Here is a 27520-nt window from a genome sequence, read left to right on the forward strand (position 1 = left end):
TCTCTACGCTTGCTCTCTTGGGAAACTCCAAGTCCCAAAATTCATATATAGTGTATGTATTGGAAATATAATAACATTGGTCCTTGTGATCTATTATATTATTACTACTGTAAGAAAACTAAACATCAATTAAAAATTACTACCTGTCTTCATCTTTAGGTAACTTCACGCTCTAAGAAAATGTAAACTTCCTTTGAAGGATGACTCTAGACTTTAGACTTTATATAATGATGATAACATGACTTTATAATACGTATCTGTGATTCATTTATATTTCGATCTTCTATGTTTTTGCTCTAAATTATTTATGTCAATATTTTCTCCAATAATAATTCTATAGTATCATTTTTTTACCTCGCATTCTCGCTCTTAATCATTTTTTTTATGTCTTTCAGTTCCTGCACATTCTCTTTGTGTAGGTACATATATACATGAAATAAAGAAAAAATAATACATATATCACTTTTTGTATGGTTTGATAGAGAGATAAGAAAAATGCTATTTGTACAATAAAATTTAACTTTTAGTTCGTCTTTAATATTATTTAATTATTTTTTAATTAAAATATATTTCTATTTTCTAGATACACATTTATAATTAAGATTAATTTAAATTTTAAAAACAAAAATTTCTCTAACTTCCTACCCACTTCATAATTAGTTATTGTTTCCTTCTTTAGTTTCTTCCCTCCTTGTAACACGATTTTCTTCTTTCTTCTATTCTTCTATTTCGTTCTTCGCTTCTTTCCTATAGTGGCCGTATTTTTCTTTTCAATTGTAACATATCTAAAATTATTAACTTATACAGAAAATATTTTTGAAACACATCCAAAATCATAAATCTAAATTTAAATTTAAACATTAAAAAATAATTGTAACACATATAAAATTATGAAGTGATATACAATATTGTTCATATCCTGGCCCAACGATTAAGGCCCAGGGTCCAAGTAAAAAGGCCCAACCCAAAGGGTTGACCTCACCTTTCACCAGATCAGCCACTACGAAGTCGGTACTCGTCTCGACTTGCTCTAAAGAAGTCGGGAATGAGGGTTAGCTGGCAGATAAGCACTCATTTGAATGAGTAACTGTCCCTAGAATCTCTCTAACCACTTCCACAAGTCATATCTTAACTTCCCTAAGATAAAGGGACGGTTAGCACCCTAGAAAAGTGGCACTACTCCAACGGTGGTTATTGGATCACCACTATAAATACACTGACACCCTTCAGGTATCTCTAAGTTCCAATACATTCTAAACCTGCTTAACCCTATGCTGACTTAGGCATCGGAGTGTCTTTGCAGGTACCACCCCCCATCTCTTGGAACACACAACTCGGAGGCGGCTCCCAGACGTAAACCAAGTCGGAGACCACACTCCTCTTGCACTTGGGCCTCACAAACAAGCCCAACCACCATCCGGTTCTAGGTAAGCCCCGGAACAAATATATTTCTAAAACACCTTCAAAATCATAAATAAAAAATTTAAACCTAATAGTGTTGACAATTTGAGGATTGTGATTCTTTAAATTGTTCTTCTACCTAAACCATTCTTTAAATTGTAGATGGCATGCAAAATCAATATGATTGAATAACTAAACAAATACATACGGTTAACTTTGAATCGCTTTCTCTTAAATACATCCAAAATACCTGAGGTCCAACGCAGAAGGATCAGCGACGCTGATGAGGACTAACGCAACGAGGAGTAGGACGAAACGAGGCTGCGGACTGAGCGACGAGGAGGAAGGCGGCGTGGACGAATAATCACACGGACGAATTAAAATCTTCAATTTTACTGAATTTATATTTTTGGAAGTGTATTTAAATGATAATTTGTTAATAATTAAAAATAATAAAACTTAAACAGAAATTAAAAATTAAAAATTTTAAATTTTAGTTTAATTTAATTTGTATTTTAGATGTATATTTAATTTTAAAAAAATATTATATTTATTTAAATGTGTTTATTTTATTTTTTTTAATTATTATAATAAAAAATTGAATATTATATAATTTTTAAAGAATAGCTAATTGAATAGAAATAATAAGTCACCTTAAAATAAAAAGTGGAGCCCAGTGCAAAGACTTAAAAAGATTAATTCTTAGTGTTTTATCACACACAAAAAAAAATATCTATCAAACACGCGGTGAAGACTCCTTTGTATTGTAGTCAATAGGTAAGTTTGCTAAAAAAAAATATATTATATAACATATAAAGACATTATTCATTTTTAGTTCTTATTATATATTTTCTACCCCATTTCATACGTTATAAAATTATGTAGATAAATAATGACAAATTAAAATGTTGAACCCCTTAATTTGATATGAAGACTTGGAAAAATTGTTACTTAGTTGTTGGTGTTTAGTGCTTACTCGCACAAAGTATATATCAATTATGTGTATGCGGTGAAGCTAAGCCCCCTTGTCTTTGTAATGCTAGTCTCTTTAGTCATTTTAGTTAGGCTTTTTCTAGTAAATTATGATCTATCTATATACGTACTTAATTTCTTTTTATTTCTCATATTTTCAATCCATTTAATCAGTTAGAAAATCATGCTGAAAAGTCACATCAAAATAAATTAAAAAGTTGAGTCTTGTGGAAAGACTTGGAATTATTAATGATTAGTCTATTAGTGTGTAATAATTTAGACTAATTTATATATTAGCGTGTGAAACTGTGAATCAACTTAATCTTATACAATTAAGTTTTCACGATAATTGATTGACTCATTTCAAGTATAATAATGCGAGAAACTATAGAGTTTAGATCTGATCATGTTAAATTATTTTTCTTTCAATTTCTTCATTATATATTTAATTCTTCGCACATGATGATTTTATATAATAAAGTTTCATCGTTTAAAAAAAAACTGTACAAACAAAATCGCTTATTTGCATTACATTATGATGAGTTGCAAGCAGAATCTTAATTTCATGTACATACAAAGAGATTTTATCACATAACTGAAGCTAGCTACCCAAAAATTAATTTGTAGTCTCAAGGCACCTTTATACAATATATTAGAAGTAAATGAAGTAGTTAAAACTTAAAAGGCACCTTTCAAAGACATATACATGTATTGACTATGTTATGTGTATACTAAAATCAGCTAACAAAGTCAGTCATCGGTATAAAATACATGTTGCAATACAAATATATATTGAAAATAAATTAAACCATTGGTAGTTGATATTTTGAAAGACAAAGGAGAATAAAAAGAAAATGAACCAAAACTTGCAAACATTTTCCAAAGAAATAAATCCCACGCACTATGGTTTCTCTTTGCCAAGTAATGAAATGCCATTGTGGTTCCTTGAAGGAGCTGAAGGTTTTAGTGACTTACTAAGTTTGTCTCAAGTTAAATTCTGTTTGTTTCCTTCTGCTTTTTTTTATTGTTCTTTACAAGCTTTTTCATTTTACTTTCTGCAAAGTTTACTTCATTTTATTTACATTGTCAAGTCCTTTTCTTTTAAATTTGACACCTTCGAAATTCTGAGGATTTTAATTGTGTTTTGGAACACTTTGAAATTCTATAAAGTGTATTTATTTATTACAAAGTTTATAATTAAATTCATTCACCATACATATTTTTATGATTCTGCAAACTTCTTCACTATCAATGAGAGATTTTGATGCATGGTTAGTTAAAACCGATATATCTAATGCAGGGATTAATGACTCTGTACCAGAGTAGTTTTGGTATAAGTTGCAACTTCTTGAAAATTATTTGAATGTCTAAATTTGTAGGTGTTATTTCAAATTTACAGCTAAGGTTTCCACTCGCTGAAGCAAGTACAGATTTGAGTTCAAATTAATTTGAAGGTGCAATTCCATTCTTTTTGCTACATGTTTCGTGGTTGATTCTCTCCGAAAATAAATTTTCAGATGTGTCATCACTATTAGGTGACATCACTTTCCAACTTCCAGAATGTTGGAAATATGTAAACACATTATTGTTTCTTGATCTAAGCAATAATAATCACTACTGAGGGACCAGTCTTCACACTTCATCTTATGCTCTCAACAGTTGCACATTACTTGACAAATTTGTTCATATACATTATCATGATGCATCAAAAATTTACTTTCTCTAATAGGGATGGTAATAGCACCCGAAGCCACGGATATCTATTCCGCCCCTACTCGTTCGGAACGGATTTTTAGCGGGCGAGTTTTTGGGAGGGGCGGGGCGGGATCGAGTTTAGGTAATACCTGCTCCTACCCACCCCGCTATATATATAATATATATAATTTTAATATATAATATGTATAATATATGTAAAATAATTAATAAATAATTAATAATATTGTATCATATTTAAATTTTTATTTTAATTTATGTTATATATGTGATGATGGTTATATAAATTTTGAAATTTAATTTTATTGATTAAATTTTAATAATTATAGGGGAGGGGCGAGGCGGGTTAGAGTTCAACGTTTTACTACCCGCAGGTAGAAGCGCGGCGGGTTCTATGCGAGTTGTTGTGCGGCAGAGCGGGGTCGGGTAGAGTAAAAACCCGTCCCTACCCACCCCGTTGCCACCCCTATTCTCTAATATACACTCCAAATTGCAATTTAAATTGAACCACACATCAAGAACCTTACTCAAAAGTTGAAAATAGAATTGCTACCAATTATGTAGCTTTACTCTTTTCCACCTGCATTACAATTTGCACAACGCTTAAAACCATGTACGATTATTCACTAAAAACAAGTAAAAAATTTTTTAATCAACTAAATGAATTCTAAGATAATTAGACAACAGCAACATCTACTTCCCCACAAAACCCTACCATATCCTTAGCATTCATCCTTTTAAGTGTCAACAATAGGTCCCTAACGTAACCTTGGCTTTCAATCTTCCTTTAACCATAGCTTTGAAAAAATGATTCATCAATAACTAATAGCAATTTAACGAAAACAAATTCCAAAAGCAAGAAAAAGAAAAAAGGCCAAATTTTTTAGAAAGAAAAAGACTATAAAAGACTTAAAAGGAGCAAAAGTGTATTTTTCTTTGTTCAATAAAGCCTATATAAATTATAATTAAATTGGTACCAAAAATTATGAAATTTAAAAACTATACGGAAACAAATTTGAATATTTGTCGGCCATATATCATTTTATGAAGGCCACTATAAAATTAAGAAAAGATCGAGACATCAACAAAGATAAAAAAAAAAAAAAAATCTAGCTCAAATTCCAAATACCTTGTGTAAAATTTTAACTTAAAACAAAAAAACTAAAAATTCAGAAAAATAAGTCATTAAAAAAATAAAAAAAAGAAGAGTCAAAGAAAGAGAAAGAAGAGTAAGTCACAAGTTAAATAGGTACATCACCTTCTTTCCTTAACTTATATGTTCTTATTAACTCATTTATTCTTGTTTGACTAAAATTTTTTTATACTTTTTAATTTCGTGAATAAAAAAAAATTATAACCTAAAAAATTGCAAAATGAATCAAATGATATACCAACAAAGTATCATGGTGTACTATACTCATGCTGTCCAAACCAATCTCACTTGACAAAAGATTAATAGTTTGAGTAACTATTGTATGTAAAAATAATGCATAACCATGTTTACAGGGAATCAAATATTTGTGCTGATGCGATGGCGAAGTTCGGACACACAATGAAAGAGGGGGTCACTGATTTTGGGCATCCTCCGCCGCAGCTGGTGTTACATCTTTTCGCGGATGTAAGGAGAGTAAAGTTCCAAAAAATAGTTGTGGTTTAGTTTTTTGGTTTGACCTTGGGCCTGTGGCCCCTTTCAATATAAAAAATATATATACATCTCATTAATGCTGTATAATCCGTTTATCATCATCAATATGCACAATCTTATTCAGCATAGCTTCTAAGCCCTCTACAAATATACACAATCTTACTATAATTGGGATAACCTAAAGAGTGTTACTATATAGATGACCACTAATCTTTTATCCAATTAAAGATATTTGGACAGTACAAATTTTTAATGATAGTCGGTGCCATTCTTTCCAAATTTTAAAAAAGTTAATCTTATATAAGTATAAATTGGAAGCGTAGTCACAAGCAATATACACATAGCAATAACAAATATCTCTCTCTATATATACTATAACATATAATTAGTAAATGAGAAAGTATGAGGAGACAATAGTTTTATTGTACAATGCATGCAATGAGAGTTTAATTGTAATTAAAATTAAATTATGGGTTATTATTTAATTTTGAATTCTTTCTAATTTGAAATTTGAATTAAATTAGGATTACCCTCAGTTATAGAATCAAATCTACAAATCCCTCTTTCAAGACGGCGTGACCTCCATTAACAACGAACTGCCGTCTGCATCTGTTTCAGCCGCACAGCACAGGTCACCGGCAAGCACTGCGTCCCGCTGTTCTATTTCCACCGCCCTCTCGGATCGCACAGTCTACCGCCCAGCACGGCCCTCTCGTCCGCACATTACGCAGCCGGTTTGCCTTCTTTGGAATGTCGACATCGCAAGACGAACGTGTTTCAAGCGAGGGTCTTCCTTCATGCACACCACCGAGCCAAAATTCATTAATGGAGTACGATATGGTTGAACCGCTAGTTTGTGTTCCGTCTGAGGTTGCAGAGAATTTATCAAACTAACAGGGAAACTTATCCGGCGATGTCGTCGTCCATGGTCAGAAGTCGAACAAGGTGAACAATGACGATCAACAATTTCTGCCATGGATGGTTATTTTTCGGTTAACTTATATTTTTAGTCACAATGAAAATGTGGTGTTTGTTAGTATGTTTAATGGAATATCCAAATGCGATAGATTAGTTGATATTCAACTAAATTTGTGATTGTTTTATAATGAATGGTATGATTATATTCATGGAGGATTTGCTGAAATTAATTAATAATTTCATGCTTATATGATTATATGCAGGAAGTATATTTTATGTATGTATTTGTAGATGAATGTATGCTGCCTTCATGTTATATGGCATTTTATATGCTAACCTTACATGATGGTCATTCAATGAATTAAAAAGCAACCATAGAGTGATGCATGACTGAAATCGTTGTCTGAATTAAAATGTATGCTTATTGTATTTGCAGCATGTTAATCATGAAATGCTTATATAAATGTTTTATAACGGCTAAAGTATCCTTATATGCTCCCTGCATGTGTGTTATTTATATGCTCATATGCTTTCTGCATATTATTTGGTATACCTACATGTCTCCTGCATATTATTTTATTATTTTTCATGCTTATGGGTTTATATGCTTATTTGTATGAGTGGTTTAAAATGACTTCAACATAAAAGAAGAAATAAAAACCACACATGATATGAAGGACCACATTCATAATTTAGTTGTGACCAATAGTATGTGTTGCTTCGGTCCTCATGGAAGTTGCATCAAGGTACTCAATTAATTTGCTTACTCAGCGATTACAAACAAGCTAATATGTGAGATTATAATATGGCATATCCCAAGATAAATGTAACTCACAAATAAATATCATGCTTGACATTTTTGTCGGATCTGCAATTTGTAATACTCTCTCTGGTGTACAATATCCATGACTTAAGTAGATAAATTTTTGCCTAAATTTGGAACAGATTTAGATACTTCACCAAATCATGAAAATTCTTTGCATGAGGCCCTTCCTGTTGCATACTAAACTACTTTATTTGCTATTTATTCAGGTTAAGTCATGGAATGGAGAATCTAAGTTGTTAAATTCTAATAAAAAAATGCTGATGTGGTTCATTTATATTTGTGTATCTTTCTCTATGGAGTTTAGAGAGGATTTCTGTGCATCTCATTTACTAATTGTTTATCTAATTAGTTTTCATGATTTTGTTTGGGTGTTTATTTCGTGATTATAGGCCATGCCACTATAGGATGTTACTGAGGTTGAAAGTGAAGAGATGGTTCTTGGTTACGAGGTTTGGATTCTAGTTTTATCCTGTATTCTAATGCTTGGAATAGTAACCAGCCTCCCGTGTACATTGAATTCTTCGAAAAGTCAAAATAATCCATATTTTTAAAATTAAAGCAACTAGTTTAAATTGATTTATGATCAAAGGATAAAATAATTGTTGTTTATAATTTACTGAATTGGGGTGAATAGGTGGTGTGACTTCATGTAAACATATAGGTTTTAAGATTGTATGCAGTTCCAAGAGTGAGATTGAGTAATTTACAGGAACCATTTAAATGTGACCGAAATGAACCCTTTTGCTTTATTTATTTGAATGAATCGAATGCATAATGAGTATACATGACGGTTATTCTTTAACTTTGGAGTAAGGTTATTAACTGTGTTACAAATAACTTCAGGTTATACTATATAGTCATTTGGTACGTAGTTTGTCGTTTTAGATAGTCAATACACAGTTATCTTCAAACAGACACGTGGGATGTTCATTTCTGTAGGTAATCGGATGTTCACTTTACTTATTAACACGGATGGTTATTAATGGCCGCCTAGTTCTTTGTGATAAATGCTACTTATGACTTAACTGACTATCGTGTTTTGAAAATATTTTTTTCCTTAACACGTTCATTTAGTGGGTATCTAGTCATGATAGGAATAAAAATGACGCTGCGGTATTTTCAGAGTCAAACTGGATGTTCATTTCTGCACCTAGTCTTTCCCACAGTTGGTAACCTTTCAGCCCGTCGTGTCAACGTTCTCGTGCTAGGTGTCGTGAACGGTGATTTCACTTCCTTCCGCTTGTATCGGGGTTGATTGTGGCGTACGAGGATAGCCTTGTCCTCCAATATTGGAAGCACCTTATCTACCAATGTATTATGCGGCCCACAGACAATATCCAACATCAACTCCGACCTGCTTTCTCTAAGCATATCCTGGAGGAAGATTTCCATAGCGAGTTAGAGGATACAATAGTAACATTACTTCATATTCAATCCTCCATTTGCCCATACAGTACGCATCTTAAATTAAAAGAAAAACTATAATGAAGCAAGCACTCAATCGACTATGATAACTAACCATCCGAATGCTTAATCAAGTAAGCCCCCAATTAAACCGGTAAAAATATCTATCACGAAGACCAACCCTTCAATACGTGTATAACACCCATAAACATAAAGGATTCCATCAGCACCAGTTTAATTGGTCCAATAGACCGGGTCAGTCAGTTTCCAACACAACAATCATTCATGTAAAATACTATCACTCGATTCAACAACATGGCAGCCCCATAAATCAATGTTTATAGCCAGGAACAGCACCGCGAATAGATATTAAATTAGCAACCAATTTCAGTTAAAATTGGTTTCTGGTATCTCATATCAAAAAACATTTTTCTTTTCATACATGAGTTAGTTTACTTAAAAAAACAAACCATGTAGGAAAAAACAACATAAAAAACAAACAACTGATTCAATACTCAAGTTGACCATATAGTAAGCATATTGAAATAAAATAAAAAAATTAATCAAGCATGGATAAATGCGACTATGAAAACCAAACATCTGATTACCTACTAAAGTATCCATCCAAATAAGGAGCAAAAAATATCTATCATGAACAGCGAACATCCAACACCCTACTAAAGTAACCCTCCAACTATGGTCAACAATAAAAAGCCAGTGGTTAGCTGGGTTACGTTACAATGCATCCAAAGGTCCACACGGGCTGGGAAAAAAATTACTATTTAAACTAGATTAACAAATTTATTTCACCTTTTTCGCGCAAAAGTTATATCAACTTCAAGGATCTCAGACTACAACTAATATCTCATGCTCAAACATACTAAAATCAATCAAATAAGCAACATATACTCTCTACGGAAGAAAATGCAAGTTGAATAATGTATCATGAAAGGAGGAAACTAACCCACTTAACGTGGATGCTCGACGATGATATAGTTCTGATGTTCGTGTTGGTCCCAGTGAAAAGTTCACGTCAAATGGTGAAGCTGTTTAATCAATTGCAACAACCTCAGTGAACATCTATTTTCTCATTCTCCAGAATAATAAAATTCGATTTATTGTTTTTTTACCATGTAGATTCAAAAAACTAAGCATCTTAAACACTCTAAATAACAAGTAGCAACTGCAATGAATAATGGTGAAAAGAAGAGAATAACGCACTCACCGTGGATGGTCGAAGAGGTTCTGGAACACGTCCGTTGGCGAAACAAGGATCAGATATGCAGCCGCCAACCGTGCACCGGTGATGCTTCCAGCGAGTGCGATCAAGTGCGGCGCTTGGGGGCAGCGACTCCGGTCGGCAGGGAGGACCGGCCGTGCGATCGCAACAATGTCAGCGACTGGGTCTGATCCCGAACAGATGGTCTCCAACGCAGACGTGTTCCCGGAGATGCTGCAGGATGCGATTTAGACGGCTACGCGGCGTTGTGGGGTTTGATGAACACCGAAGAGGAGGTGAATTGGGTAGGGTAACACGGTCACAGGAAGTGAATTGGGGGTAAACATCATTTAGGGATTGTAATTAGGTTAATTGGGTGTTTATTACTATTTTCAAATATAATTGGGCTAGATAAAAAGCCCATTGTACATATTGTATACAAATGTCATTGTCTCCCTAGCGGGACTCTTAGTAAATATATGAATCATCTCTATTATATTGAGATAATAATATTGGTGAATATTGATAGTAGAATTTTCTATTTATATTTTTTTTATTTTATATTTATTTTCTCTTTCTTATTTATTTATTCTACAATACGTTATCAGCACGAGACTATGATAAAAATTTAGGAAGACTAAGGTAATAAATTTTCATTATGTCAAAACTCTCTCATCTTGAATTTAATGCTCTTGATATATCTGGAAACAACTATTTATCATGGATACTAGATGTCGATTCAATGGATCTTGGAGATATCATTAAGACTGAAAATAATACATCCCAGAAAGATAAAGTCAAAGCCATGATCTTCCTTCATCGTCATCTTGACGAAAGATTGAAAAATGAATATCTCACATTAAAAGATCCTACAAATCTGTGAAAAAATCTTGAATAAAGGTTTACAAAACATATATTATAGTCAAGATAGAAAATACTTTTTAAAAGATACTACAATATGAACATCCAAACTACAAACAAGTACATCGCAAATTTTGAAAATGTTCTATAAGGTAAAAAAATATTAAAACAAACAATCAAATCAAATCGATAAATGATAAGTATTTAAAACAATTTTGACAAAAAATAATTCAAATGACTTGACATCTCAAACTTTCATTTCTTATATTTAATTTTTTTGATAGTTAAGATTTTTTCCATTTTCTCTTGTTGGTTTTCAATAACTTTTTACTATACAATTTAACTAAAATATTTTTCTATAAAAATTTTGAGGTGTCACTTTATATACAAAACATGAAAATTTAGGTCAAAGTTATTCGAACATATTGCATATAAAATCACAATGTATTTAGTATCAATAAAAGATACAACCTGACTATCTTTTTATCAGTGAACTTAGGTAGCGTTTGTTTTCGAAGACAGGACACGGAGACATGGACAACACTTGTTTAAAAAGTGTTTGAAAGCAGATACATGGACAGTGGACATATTGTCTCCGAGACAGTTTTTTATACTTTTGTGTCCACTCTTTCACGAAGGACAATGATGGACACGAGATTTGGAAGAGTGGACACGGACAATTTTATAAATTTTGTTTTCCTTTTTTTCCACTATTACCCCTTCTTATTTTTCCTATTGCGTTGTTCAGAGATACTTTTTTCTTTCCGTTCTTCCTCTATCTCTTTCTTTTCCATGTACTCTCTCCTTTCTGTAGAATTTTTTATTGGGGGTAGATAATTCTTTTCTTTTTATCGTTTTACTTCAATACCATTTTAACCTTATATTATATTATTTGATTTGTAATAAAAATAATAACAAAAATAATTAATCTTAAAACTTTTGAAAGATAAATATTAGCAAAAGTAAAATTGATCTTTTAAAATGCTAAAAAATAATTTATAAATTGTAATTGATTTTATATAATTTAAAGAAAAATCAGTTTTTTATAAAGAAAAATCAGTTTTTAGATAAAAAAATTAGTTTTTTTTTAAATAAAAATAGATTTTTATATGCAAAAACTAATTGTTTTTTCATGTAAAAATGGGTTTTTTTAAAATTAATTTTTTATTTAAAATTGATTTGGCTTATTAACTTAAACAAAATTTTTTATTAATCAAACTCAAATTTATTTTTTTTGTTAATCTTAACCATATGTATTCCTACATATTAATAATAAATTTTAAAATAAAATAATTATATTTATAAATTTTATTTTAATATAAATACTAATATATTTTTTTATTAAAATTTTTTGCCTCTTCAAATATTTTTTTCAAGTTCCGTCTGTACTCCTACGTACTCTCATTTTTTATTAAATTAATTTGTATTGATGTAGAAAATTTGGAATTATAAGGCTATTTTAGTTATTTCATATAATATTTTAGTCTTGTCCATGTGTATCCAAACATAATACTAGACGTTACATTAGTGTCTTGTCCATCGTATCCAAACACAATACACAAAAGATAATTTTTAGTGTCTCCATCCTATTGTCTCCGTTTCAGTGTCATGTTCTGTCCTGTCTCTAAAAACAAACGCATATTTCTGTAAAATTTAACTCTAGAAACATATTATCAAAATATCATGTACTTTTATGGTTAAAAATACATGTCAAAATATTATTGTTCGAGTTTTTTACGTCACTGCTTTTGTAACATAACAGCTCCTAGCTTTCATAAGATTGAATACCAAAGACAAGTTTGTAAAACTTAATAGAATAAAAATCTTTTTGTACCGCAATAAAAAAAAGTTGCGCACACCCATTGAATTCGATATATATGGATGGTGTTTTAGTAAATTCTTGAAATTATGAAATGAGAAGAAATCAAATAATATTAGACAAAAAGATTTTAACGTTATTACATACATTATAATATATATTTGACGAATTAATAATAATGCGATGTTATATTACCGTCTAAGAGTTAATAAAAACATTTGTCAAGATACCTAGCCGTTACATTAGAGGGGTTGGTTGTTAACAATTTAATTAAAAAATTTTGAGAAGAAAATGTTGTAATATTTTAAAAGAGAAGGTAAAAAAAAAAAAGATAAAACAGATCAAAATAATTTACCGTATTTTTTAATATTTTAAAAAGTGGACAAAAAATCTAAGATCAATAGAAAGGCTGAAAGGGTTTAATCCACGCAACAGTGGAGGGAATATGTCAAATCAAGTATTAGAAAATCAACTTTTGATTTTAAGTATGGTTGACATAATTGGTTCGATACTTTCTCTAAAATATCTATTGGTGTCTTTTGTTATTAAATTGTATCAAGTAACATGATCATGATGAGTGTTTGAATAATAAAGTTTTCACGATCATTTAATCTCGTTATATAAAATAAATTAAATAAAAAAATAACTATAAATAATAATAATAATAATAATAAATTATAACGTATTTAAAAAGAGTACCAGGGAGTACCGTAAAAAATACTATATAAAAATATATTTAAAAAAATAAAAAAAAAACAAACATATTTTAAAAAATAACATTATAATTAAATGTTATATTTTTTCTAGTAATTATCTATCTAAAAAATATTTTTAGATAAATAATTTTAAATTTCTCTTAAACTGTTTTAAATTGTCATCGAAAAAATTGGACGAAGGAATTCTTCCTATCATACAATATTTTAAAGACGAAAATTTTACATATTTTTGTTATAAGAACATTCACACTTTACATGAAAATGGAACAACAGATTACATAGAACTCAAGAGGACTTCTCGTAGATTTATATCAAGATTGGTGAATCTTCACCATTCAAGCCATACTCATGGTAATATTACTAATTACAATCTAGTAACAAGTAAGGGTAATATGGCGGAAACATTGGATGTCTAAGGAAACTTCAAAAAAAAATACTAAAGAGTACTAAAGAGAAAAATAATAATAATAGTAGTAGTAGCAAAAAATTATAACATATTTAAAAAGAGTACTAAAGAATACTAAAAAAAATACTATATAAAAATATACTAAAAAATCAAAAAAATTGAACATATTTAAAAAGATAATATTATAATTAAATGTTATATTTTTTTAGTAATTATCTATCTAAAAAATAATTTTAGATAAATAATTTTAAATTTCTCTTAAATTGTTTTAAATGTTCGTCGAAAAGATTGGACTAAGGAATTCTTCCTACTATTAAGTATTTTAAAGACCAAAATTTTGCATATTTTTGTTATAAGAGTTATGACGAGAGCATTCACACTTTATATGAGAATGGGACAATAGATTACGTAGGATTCAAATGAGCTTCTTGCGAATTTGTAAAAACTAACTATAAATAATAATAATAATAATAATAATAATAATAATAATGATGAAAATTATAGCATATTTAAAAAGAGTACTAAGGAGTACTACAAAAAAAATACTATATAAAAATATACTAAAACAATATCAAAAAAATTAAACATATTTAAAAGGATAACATTATATTAAATGTATATTATTTTAAGTAATTATCTATCTAAAAAATAATTTTAGATAAATAATTTTAAATCTCAAGTTATTATGAACCTCAAATAAAATTGAACTCCAAATAATTATCTATCTAAAATTATTTGAGGTTCAATTTTATTTGAAATGTAAAATTACTTAAGGTTCAACTTTAATTGAGGTTTAAAATTATACAAAATAACTTGATTTTTTTTGTTATATAAACAAGATTAATTTCAATTAATTAGGAAAGTTTTTATTGGCTCACATACGCACTTTAAAAATTCCAATCACATATATACATAGAAATAAAAATAATAATATATAAATTTGCAAAAAACAGAGATTCCATATCCACATTTTCACTTTTAAATTTAATTTTGGTAAATTACAATAAATTCAATCCCATTTTAAAATTAATTTGTGTAGATGATTATTAGAAATAAAAAGCATTTTACAAAAAAGGGTGTGCGCCATGCTTGGTCGCGCTCATACATACACTTGTAAAATATCTAAGTAAAGCAAAAAATTTCTAAAATTAGGAGATTAATAAAGTAATAAAGTGAGATTATTAAAGTTAGGAGACTGAATTTATAATTTCAATCATATATAAATTCTGTACTATCTTAATTTAAGATTATTTTCTTACTTTAACACTCATTACTTTAGAAGAATTTGGTATGTGAATAAATCATTATCTATACTATCATTGTTGAACCTTGATAATGGTTAGGGCGCTGCACGTATTCGATGATATTGTTAGCAATGCGACTTATATTTCATAAACACAGGAAATAAAGAAAAAATGGTATTATTTCACTTAATCGACTCATTTCAACTATAATAATGTGAGAAACTAGAGTTTAGATCTTATCATGTTAAATTATTTTTCTTTCAATTTTTTCATCATTAAAAAAAAAATTGTACAAACAAAAACGTGTATTTGCATTAACATTATGATGAGTTGCAAGCTGAATCTTAATTTCATGTACATACAATATCTTTGACGATAGGGATGATAGCTGAAACTCCCCACACTCACTCATCAAAATGCGTCATGTTAGAGAGAGGTATCCACACCCTTATAAGACATGCTTCGTTCCCCTCTCTAACCGATGTGGGACCTTACAATATACATGCATTGGCTTTAAATATGAGGATATGTGTTTGGAAGACAAAGGAGAATAGAAAGAAAATGAACCAAAACTTGCAAACATTTTCCAAAGAAATAAACCCCACGCACTATGGTTTCCCTTTCCCAAGTAATGAGCTATGTAATTCAATGCCATTGTGGTTCCTTGAAGGAGCTGAAGGTGGGAATGGCACAGCTTTTGGCAAGAATCCAAAGAGACTTTGAGGCAATAATGCATGTGGCTTTGCCTTACTATTAGGCTTCATTTTGAAAACTTGAGTTTGTCTAGAACCATAAGAGATCACAACCAAACATATCAACAAAACCAACAACATTATAAGTACATGATGAAGAACATGCCTTCTCCCCATTTCAGCAAATATATTATTGAAAGAGTAGTGTGTAGTAGAGAACTAATGCTACAAACTACAAGGGTGATATTATATTGCACTTTGCACACACAATTTATACTTTAATTTATTTATGAGGAAGGACCTTGGTGTGACAAAGAGGTGGCTTGTTTATGAAGGAAATAAGAGAAATGAAGAAATGTGAACTAGCAGACGTATGTGTGCGGAAACATAGGGAGATGTAATTGTGCAAGATCATGTGCTTTAAGATTTTGATGTTGGAATTCATATTTTTGTGTTTGACTTATGTTGCCTTGTTGCATTAAATGAGACAACATGGACCAATATTGTCACTAAATATTTATCAGTAAAATTAATTTTTGTTGTAATGTAAATTCTAAATTGTATATGTATTTTCAACTATTTTTCACATCTTTCACATACTATAAACTCACTTAAGGAGATAGACGTAAACGACAAATATATTAGGACAAGTAGTCTTATCTCTATATGTTTACATTGTATTTATTCAATTAGAATACATCAATATTTATTTCATATGTATATTATATAGTACTTTATGAGTAAAATATGGAGGTTGTAATTTGGTTAGGTGGGTTTGTGGGCCTCAATGTAAATAATGGCCGAGTAAGCAACCGAAAGTCTGAAACCGTGACGACTCTTGCATATCATCATGGTAATGTTTCCCTTCCCTTTCTATCTATATAGCTTGGGATGAAACGTTTAATTAATAATTATAGACGGGAACTTCTTGTTAAACAATATATGATAGGGTTTGCATTTCATATATATTATTATAAACCCATGACTACTTATGCCTATTCTAAATCATTTTTAGTACAATTATATATCCTTTAAATATTATTTTTTATTCAATTTTAAAAAAAATAAAAAAATTAAATATTTTTTTAATTTTTAACTAATTAATACATAAAATGATAAAAATAAATATTTAAATTAATTAAATAACACTAAATTCTTAAAAAGATTGAAAGTTAAAAGATAACTAGCATTTCTCATTTTAAATTGAAAGCTTCCAATTTTTTTTTTTTTTTTTTGGTCTGAGAAATTCGACAATCCTTAATTTTAGACATTATTACAATACCAATATACCACAACTCACTTATATTATACATTTACACATAAAATTTAAGGGTTTTATTTATTATATGATATTTGCTCAAATTTAAACTAGAATACAGCATGTTAAAAAAAGCACATCATTTATAACTTGAACTAAAAATTCAGCTGGAAAGTTTTTAAATTTACTTTTTTTTTTCTCTTTTTTCTTTTTGAAATTGGAACGGAACAAACAAATTGAAGGATAAAAATATATAACGAATTAGAGAGTAAAGTGTGATCTCTTATCATTGATTTCATAAGTGGGACCAAAAATAAATATGAAAAAGAAACTATTTAAAGGTAGAAGATCACACTTTACTCTTTAAAGTAAAATTTATAACTTTAGAGGATCCAAATCCTTTTGTTAATGTCCTTGAGTTGCACATTATCCAATTTTACTTTGGATCAATAGAAGGAATTGAAGTGTTGAACTGAATAATGATGGATGAATGAACCGTTCATGAGAGCATAGGCCGAAGATTTGGGGTTTTTGGTTTCATATTGTTGGAAGTTTTGGACTTTGTAGTTGGGGCCCATGAAAACCACCCAAACAAGAAGAGGCAGATGAAGTTGGACCCATTGTGTTGGGCAAAAAATAGTGACAGCAGACAGATATGAAATATGATTGATGATATGAGAGGGCAGATTGAATTGTATTCAGAGTTTGTTGGTTTTCATTAGAAGGAAACCTAAAATTTGATACCATGTGTGTTTGAGAAATTCATACTTTACAATTGATTTGACATACCATATAAAATCACTTCATTATTATTAGAGTTTTGTTTATATGTGTCTTAATTTTTTTTATTTTTAATTTACTTTTAAATTATTAAATATAGAAAATTATAAAAGTGAATATTTTTAGTGTCATCACAACTGTGGGCACATTTTAACAAATTCCGAATTATTATTCTAATAAAAATATTATGGTCTATATATGGGAGCTAGAGTGGAAACAAAATTGTACTAAAAGGTGACAATATTGATGCAGACTGAACGTGTGAACCTAGCTTGTAAGGATATCAATGTTGGAAGGTTATATAACCTGAGGGTCTTATATATTTATTAGGGTTTATTAGGGTTAGTAAAAAAAAATAAGCTTTAATAACATAGAATTCTAAAGTTTGATTATTTTATTTTCTGTCTATAAATCAAACAACTTTTTAATTGTTTGTGGGGAAAAAGATAAAAATTCTTTCAAACACTAACCATGTTGTATTTCCATCCTTTTATAAGGTAAAATTAAAATATATTATCTTAAGGGGCTGTCTAATAATAATAGTCTAACCTAATAAGAATTCCATATATCGCCAGATTCATTTCAGCTGTGTTACATGATCATGTTTAATCACTTGCAATAATGTTTACATATATAATTTTATATATATAAAAAATACTAACATAACAATAGTAGTGTGTGTTTTATTTAATTTCATTCTTTAATTTCCAAATATTTCAAAAAATAAAAACTCGTTTAAATTTAAAAAAAATTTGACCAGTTTCTTACAATGTTGTGCATTAAATTTAGCCATCATTTAACACCTCACAGACCATTATTTTTGCTTCTCTATCTTCATTTACGCCAAACCATGGCATCATCATATACATATTATTATTATTACTGTTATACTGTATCATCTTAATTGTTACATACATGCATGGATGACCATTCAAATTTCTGATGCTAGCAAGTGATCCACATGCTGCCAATTGCAGTACCATATTATTAGTAGTATTCATTACTGGATGGGTCCACAAATCTTGTGTGATCAATTAGTGTGATGAATGCATGGCGTATAATAAGATCCTTCTCTTGGACCGCTCCTTGCACCTATAAATCATGAATCATCAACTTAGCACAGTATTTATAAATAAATACATGGAAGGAGTAAATACTCACATGAAATCTCTCTATCGTAGCCATGCACTTGCTAGATTTAATTTAACGGTGAATAAATCAAAGGGCCATCCGTCAAATAAGTTCGTTTATTTAAACTAGATCCATTTGTGTTGATCTTAAATATATAAAATAGCAATTACCTTAAATATATATGTTATATAATATTAGGTTTTGTCTATTATCATTTTATCGAGGTAGTATGTACCATATACCATATATACAATAATTAAGGTGTGTAGAGTGTAGACATATATGTATCCATACATATTTTACCATTAGAATGGGCATGTGAGCAATTTTACACCAGGAACTAGGGCATGGTCATTTATATCTGACTTCAAATGGCCACAATATTTAAGTGGCCTGACTAAATGGACCAACATTTATTAATTGCTTCTCTGAATGGAATGGGGTTATCAGCCATGGAAAAAATGTTTTATTAAATTTTTTATTTAGACTTGTTAAATCAACATTTATATATATGATGATGTTAACAATTCAACAAAATAAAAGAATGGTGATGTTAACAATCAAATTAATTAGGCGTTAAATATTACGTTGTAAAGAATATTTATTTATTTATTTTTTGTAAATAGTAGTCTCAGATAGAATGCCTCTATTATTAATCACGACTACATGATGCTTCACTCATCAAATTGACATTGTCAAACCGAAGTAGGTGAATTCTTCGTTAGGAGTCTTGAGAGTGGTTGAAATTTTGGTAAGTAGTTTGTAGAAAACTTATTTGTGATTGTGATTTCTAGCCCGTTACTCAAAGTTTAATAACCTGTAGATAAGGGGAAAGAGACAACGTTTCTCACTGGTCAAACTTTATGAAATTCCACAAAGCTCAATGTTCTGGAATTCATTGACCACGCATTTTATGGCGTGCATCCCACCATTGCCATCACTTCCATGAACTTAGCTTGTTCTCATTGGATTTACGGAACCTAATCTTCTTCAACTACTTACATGCTCTCATTTTGGTTTATAATAATGTTCTAAGTAAAACGTAGCTATAATTTGACGCCTAATTAACTATACAACCTTCTTACATTATACTTCTACAATGTGTACAATAGGTTATATGAGTTATAAAATGAACATTTTCATACTATCTAGAATAACTATCCGAGTACTAGGGATAATAAACATCTTCCCAATGACCTTTCGGATCTAAAACTCTAATACCATGTCATGATACCACTTATCCCAAAAACTTCAGCTGATGAGAAAATATAACACTAATAATTATATCTCTAATACTCCATAAATCTTCATTATTCATATTGTACAAATATTCCATTGACCCCTCGTACTTTCCCTTTATTTATTCATGTTACATATTACTATATGTTAGTAGTCAACATTCCAATATTTCAAATTCAACAAAACTAATAAGCATTTATGTTTCCTTTGTCGTCTGCGTTAACATTTTGTAATCACACGAGCAAGCGATGCAACACTAATATAGAGCGGGTGTTTTGTGGTCATGCAAGTGAAACAAAAAAGTTAGTAAAGTCCAAAATCTCACCTCAATTTCTCTCAAAATATTATTATGGTTTTGATGGGTCAAACAAAGAAAGGTGTCGTTTTCATATTGAATATATAATACAATAAATATTGATATTATAGTCCCCTCCTCACCTCTGACACGTCTTCCAGCTAAGTAAACTTTGACCAAAGACCATATCATCAAAACCACTACCATTAGGCACTAGTCACCATATTCATAATATAATTGATGATTGATATCTTATTCTTAATTGAATTTTCTTCTGCTTTTAAACGTAACACTGCTCGTTATCTCTAGTGTGTGCGTGCGGGTTTTGGTGTTTGTGTGTGTGAAGAAAAACAAGAACAATAACAATAGAGAGTAAGAAGAGCGAAGAGAAGAAAAAGGAAGCAATGGCAAAGGTAAGGGATAAGCTATACGTCACTGTTCCGAGTTTATTCCGATGCCCAATTTCGATGGATGTGATGAGGTCTCCCGTAAGCTTATGCACCGGCGTCACATACGATCGGTCCAGCATCCAGCGCTGGCTCGAATCTGGTCATGACACGTGTCCTGCCACCATGCAGATCCTCCCTTCCAAGGACTTCATCCCAAACCTTACACTCCACCGCCTCATCCGCCTTTGGCTCCTCTCCGCTGCCGGAGAACCTTCATCGCCATCCGAGACACGGATATCCGCCGCAAGCGACCGCCTCCGCGCTCTCCTCGCCGGAATTCAAACCGACGCAGAGGATTTTGCCGCTTCGCTCTCTGAGCTCGCCGAATTTTCAAGATTTTCCGCCGAAAACCGCCGTGTCCTGGTGAGCTTCCCCGGATTCGATTCCGCCATCACTCGCGCCCTCGCCGGAAGCAGGTCGCGGATTGAAGCTTCGGAAAACGTGATCGCGGTTCTGGATTTGGTTCTCAGGGAGAACGGGAGTTCCGATTCCGGTGTCCTAGAGAGGATCCGACGGTCTATACTCGATTGTCGCGAAGATTGCTTAGCAGCGATCGCTTTTGCTCTTGAGAATGGATCTGCGAAATCGAAGGTCGCATCGGTTAGAGTTTTGGAATTTCTCGCCGGCGATTTTCAATCCAAGCGGTGGATCGCAGAAACGCGAGGCTTATTGTCACAGCTCGTAAAGCTTCTGTACGACGGAACTGAGGAGCTAAACGGCGCCGTTTTGTCGCTTTTGGCTTCGGTTTCGGTGACTCAGTCTGCGAAAGCCGAGCTTGTTCGTTCCGAAATCGTCAAGGCCTTGTCGAAGACGCTGCAGAGCGCCGCCTCCAGCGGTTCCATGGCGGAGAAGTGCCTGAAAATGCTGGCGGTGGTGGCGACGTGCGCTGATGGCAGGGCAGCGATGGGCGGAGATCTTTCATGCGCTGCGGGAGTGGTGGAGAGACTGGCAAAGGCAGGGAAGGCGGCGACGGAGGACGCGGTGGCGGTGCTGTGGAGCCTGTGCTGCCTTTGCGGTAACGAAAAGGTGAGGGATGAGGTGGCGAAGCGAAACGGCGTCGCAGTGGTGCTTTTGGTTATGCAGAGAGGATGTGAGGGTCACGTGAGGAGCATGTGCGTGGATTTGATTAAGGTTCTGAGGAAAAACGGGTTGCCATTACCACTAAAATTAAGCTATGACACTCAAACTACTCATATTAAACCTTGCTAAATGCTCTAATTACTTTTGTAATTAACGTGGATCCTAATTTAACCATCTTTTTGCATGAAAATCACAATATTTCATGTTGTCGTTGATGTATTTTTTTTTTTGAAATCTTAAAAAAAAAATAAAAAATAGAAAAATGTACATTTGTAGAAAAAACAATGTTGGAATCATATAATTCATTTTATATCAATAATTTGTTTCTTCAATTTGGGTTTGGCTTATCCAAGAGATAGGTTCATGCTAATCAGCAAAATTAAGGTCATCACAGTGAAGTTAATTTTAAAGATTTTGCTACTAACATTCTAAATTTTGTATGCAAAGAGAAAAGCCATAAATGTATTGGTATGCAGAGAGAAAAGCAATAAATGTATTGGTGGTATATACAGTAAAAATTCACATATAATTATTTTTATATAAAATTTATAGTTAAAAATTATTAAATTATAATTTAATTAAATTTATTAAATTATTTAACGACTTTTAATTATTAACTTTACATAAAAATAATTATACATAAATTTTGGTCTACAGCAATTTGTGACGAATATATTAAACCATCAAAATCAAATATCAATAATATTCCAGAAATCATACTAAGTTGATTTGACTCATTATATAATAATAGACCTAATTTATTACCTCTAAAATCGGCCTAACCCAGCCAAGTTTGGAATAAAAAATCGTTATAAGAGATAAACCTCCGAAAATCTCTTCAACCAAACCATCAGAATTTTAAATATCGGAACATTAACAAAAGATTCCGTAAAACTAGCAACAACGATACGAATAACTACTTCAGAATAACTCAATATATACTAGTGAGCTACTAAGTCACAGGTACACAATTCATCCGTTTTACTCTGAATATTCTCACACTCTTACTTACTTGAGCGTTGGAGTCCTTTTAGAGGTGCCCAACGTCGCCTTTCTAACAAGCAGACGACGTTCCACGCTCTTGTTCCAAGGAAAGTCGGTTCGAGCGCCAGCGAGACGAGCTATACCTCGGAATATCCATATTCACACAGGAATATTTGGGGCCCACCGTGGGGCCGGTTTTTTTTAACCCCACAATTCTTTACTCTATGTACGAAATCTTTTTTGTAGGTCACAACACATGGCGAACAAACATAGCCACGCTCCCTCAAATCCTAGCACTGCTGAGCTTCTAGCAATCAATGAGACCCTCATGGCCAAAAATCAGAGAATGACCGAACTCTTACGCCAGAGGCAGCACAATCATAGCAAAGGAGGGGAGTACAAGAATGCTGAAGACAAAGACAACAATGATGAACACATATCGGAGGAAAAACACACCATACGTAATCCCCCGAAAATAATTACCAAAAGAACCAACCCCTTCACAGAGGAAATCATGGGCTTTGAAATGCCCAAAAACTTCACCCTACCAACGACTTTAAAACCCTACCTAGGAGTAGGCGACCCAAACATCCATGTCACAAAATTCCATACCATGATGTTCATGAACAAAGAATCCGACGCAATCCTATGCTGTACCTTCCCCACCTTCCTAGATGGAGCCGCCCTAATTTGGTTCTCCAACCTTCTTGAAGGTTCCATTTCCAACTTTGATGAGCTTGCCGACTAGTTTGTCAATCATTTTGCTACATCCAAAATATACGTCCACAATTCCGACTACCTGAGCACTATCAAGCAAGGGCCGAACGAAAGCCTGAAAGACTACATGACCAGGTTCGCTGAAGCAACCAATGAAATACCCAACCTAAACCCTGAAGTCCACCTACATGCTCTAAAAAGCGGCCTTCGCCCAGGAAAATTCCAAGAGACCATAGTCATAGCAAAGCCGAAGACCCTAGCCGAGTTCCGAGAAAAGGCAACAACCCAGATCGAGAAGGAAGAACTCCAAGCACTACGAAAGGCAGACAAGGCCACCTCGAACAGAGAAGACGAAAGGCGAAACAAGTACTCAAGTAGCAGGACAGACCAAAGGTCGTTCAGACTCACACCTAAATTCGACAGCTACACTCCGCTCAATACCAAGAGGGAAGACATTATCAAAGTCATCTTGCACTCAAAACTCATCAAACCTCCAAACAGGACTGGCACATACCAAGACCAGCGACATGTAGACAAGTCTAAATACTGTACTTTCCATAAAAAATACGGACATACCACAGATGACTGTGTAATAGTGAAAGATCTCCTCGAAAAGCTATCCCGCCAAGGCCTACTGGACAAATATATTGATAGCCGAGGACGAAAGCAAAACACAGAAGACCTCGGCCAACATTCTAAGACAATTGACAATCCCCGGGATAAATGAAAAAAGGTAGACGGTGATATTAATCCACCTCGCAGAATAATAAATTGCATTTTTGGTGGTTTTGCAGGTGGAGGATGTACAAACTCGGCCAGGAAGAGATCCTACCAAGCTATGATGACGGTGACAGCATCGACCTCGTCTCAACATGTCAACCCAGACAAACCGGAGATCTCATTTCTCCATAACGACTATAAGGCAATAGACCGCAACCTCGACGACCCCATAGTTATCTCTGCGTAGGTCGGAGAGCCATTGGTCAAGAAAATCCTGATGGACCCAGGGAGAAGCACAGACGTACTATTCTACTCAACATTTCAGAAAATGAAGTTAAGCGATAAAGCCCTACAACCATCATCCGGAGAACTGGTAGGTCTCTCAGGTGAGCGAGTTTGTATTTGAGGTTACATATGGCTACGGACCACACTTGGAAACTATCCTGAATATAAAACTATTGACATAAAATATATAGTAGTTGATTGCAAAAGTCCTTAGAATATAATTCTCGGCAGACCCTCTTTGAATGTATTCAACGCTATTATTTCCACTGTACATTTGTTTGTCAAGTTCCTCTCGCAGAATAACAAAGTAGTAACAATCTATGGAGACCAAAGGGAGGCCAGGAAGCACTATAATGCCATCCTGAAGAATGAATATTCAAGACAGTCCGAGCGGCAGTACGTTCAAGCAGCATACAATTTGGAACAATTACCCCCTGGCCGACTTAGAACCTCGGACCAACCATCAAGAACGACCAATGCCTACAGATGACCTCACAAAAGTTCAAATGACGGCCGAAGAAAGCAAATATACATACATCGGTAATGCACTAAAAAATGAAGAACGAGAACAACTGGCCGAACTATTAAGGCAAAATGTCGATCTATTCGCATGGACTCCAGCAAATATGCCCGGGATAGATCCCAACATCATCTGTCACAAATTAGCAGTCAATCCATCAATTCGACTTATAGCCCAGAAGAAAAGACACCTCGGCACAGATAAAAGGACAGCCTCCCTAGAGGAAACCCAAAAGCTTCTCAACGCTGGCTTCATCAAAGAGCTCAGATACTCCACTTGGTTAGCCAATGTGGTAATGGTAAGAAAGAACAACGGTAAATGGAGGATGTACGTGGACTACACAGACCTCAATAAGGCCTGTCCAAAGGATGCATACCCCCTCCCATGCATTGATAAACTAGTTGACAGCTCTTCTAGTTTCCAATATTTAAGTTTTATGGATGCCTATTTTGGCTATAACCAAATACTAATGTATTCAGCTGACCAGGATAAGACTGCTTTTATTACTGACAATGAAAATTTTTGTTACAAGGTTATGCTATTCAGGCTCAAAAATGCAAGTGCCACATACCAAAGACTCATAGACAAGGTCTTTTCAAACCAAATCGGTCGAAACGTAAAAGTCTACGTCGATGACATGGTGGCAAAGACACCACACGCAACAAACCACACTAAGGACTTAAAAGAAATATTCCAACAACTTTGAATGTACAACATGAAACTCAATCCCGAGAAATGCGCCTTTGGAGTGCAAAGTGGGAATTCCTCGGCTTCATGCTCACCTGCCAAGGTATCGAGGCTAATCCCGAAAAATGCCAAGCAATTATGAACATGAGAAGTCCAAAGACAGTCAAAGAAGTTCAACAACTAACTGGTCGGCTAGTAGCACTGGCAAGATTTTTACCTCGTATAGCACATCGATCACACCACTTCTTCAAGACACTGAGAAAACAAGAAAGATTTGAGTGGACCAAGGAGTGCGAGGAAGCATTCACTGAGCTTAAGACAATACTATCAGAACTACCCATACTCCAAACACCAGAGACCGGTAAACCATTTTATCTATACTTATCTGTTACCAACCATGCTATCAGTTCTGTCTTGGTAACAGAAATAGGAAAGCAATAAAACCCAGTATATTTTGTCAGTAAATCCATCCAACACGCCGAGGTCAGATATCCAAAACTAGAAAAGCTTGCCCTGGCCTTAGTGACAACAGCCAGACGTTTGCGACACTACTTCCAAAATCATACCATCATCATCAGAACAGAATAACCCCTTCAGCAAATCCTGACGAAGCCCAAATTGGCTGGAAGACTGATTAAATGCTCAATTGAGCTATTTGAGTACGATATTCAGTACAAAAGTCGAGGAGTAATAAAATCTCAAGTGCTGGCCGATTTCATCGCATAACTCACCTTAGAAGAATCTAATCCCACAGAGAAGGTATGGACATTATACGTCGACGGAGCTTCAAACAACAAGGGCTCAGGAGCAGGAATCTTGCTTGAGGACAAACATGACATAGCTTTGGAACAGTCTCTACAATTCACTTTCCACGCAAGTAACAATCAAGCAGAGTATGAAGCACTCATAGCAGGACTGAAGCTAGCCCATACAATAGGCGTAACACAACTGCGCGTCAAATGTGACTCCTTACTTGTGGTACAACAGGTAATAGGTAATTTCCAAGTAAAAGACCCACTGTTAGAAAGGTATAATGCTATTGTTAATAATCTTGTCAACGGCTTCCACAAATTTGAAATTTTTCATATACCTCAGGAACAAAATGATAGAGCAGATATCCTCTCCAAAACCGGCCTAACCCAGCCAAGCTCGGAATCGAAAACCGTTATAAGAGATAAACCTCCAAAAATCTCTCCAACCAAACCATCAGAATCTTAAATATCGGAGCATTAACAAAAGACTCCGTAAAATTAGTAACAAGGATACAAATAACCACTTCAGAATAATTCAATATATACTAGTGAGCTACTAAGCCACAGGTACGCAATTCATTCTGTTTTACTCTAAATACTCTCACACTCTTACTTACTTGAGCACCGGAGTCCCTTTGCAGATGTCCAATGCCGCCTCTCCAACAAGCAGACCACGTTCTACGCTCTTGTTTCAAGGAAAGCCGGTTCGAGCACCAGCGAGACGAGCTATACTTCGGAATATCCATATTCATGCAGGAACAAGACTAATAATTAATAATTTCCGGAT

General features: G+C 33.0%; 1 protein-coding gene across 1 annotated transcript; it reads left to right on the top strand.

Moving 5' to 3' along the window:
• The first annotated feature begins 18696 nt into the window (after positions 1–18696).
• LOC107644916 (U-box domain-containing protein 28) lies at positions 18697–22400 on the top strand. Its single transcript, XM_016348871.3, has one exon. The coding sequence runs from the start codon at positions 20944–20946 to the stop codon at positions 22195–22197; it is 1254 nt and encodes a 417-aa protein (XP_016204357.1). The 5' UTR covers positions 18697–20943; the 3' UTR covers positions 22198–22400.
• Positions 22401–27520: the final 5120 nt, after the last annotated feature.

This window comes from Arachis ipaensis, chromosome B5, assembly GCF_059453495.1.
Source record: "Arachis ipaensis isolate K30076 ecotype BB chromosome B5, ASM5945349v1, whole genome shotgun sequence".
NCBI classification, from domain to species: Eukaryota; Viridiplantae; Streptophyta; class Magnoliopsida; order Fabales; family Fabaceae; genus Arachis; species Arachis ipaensis.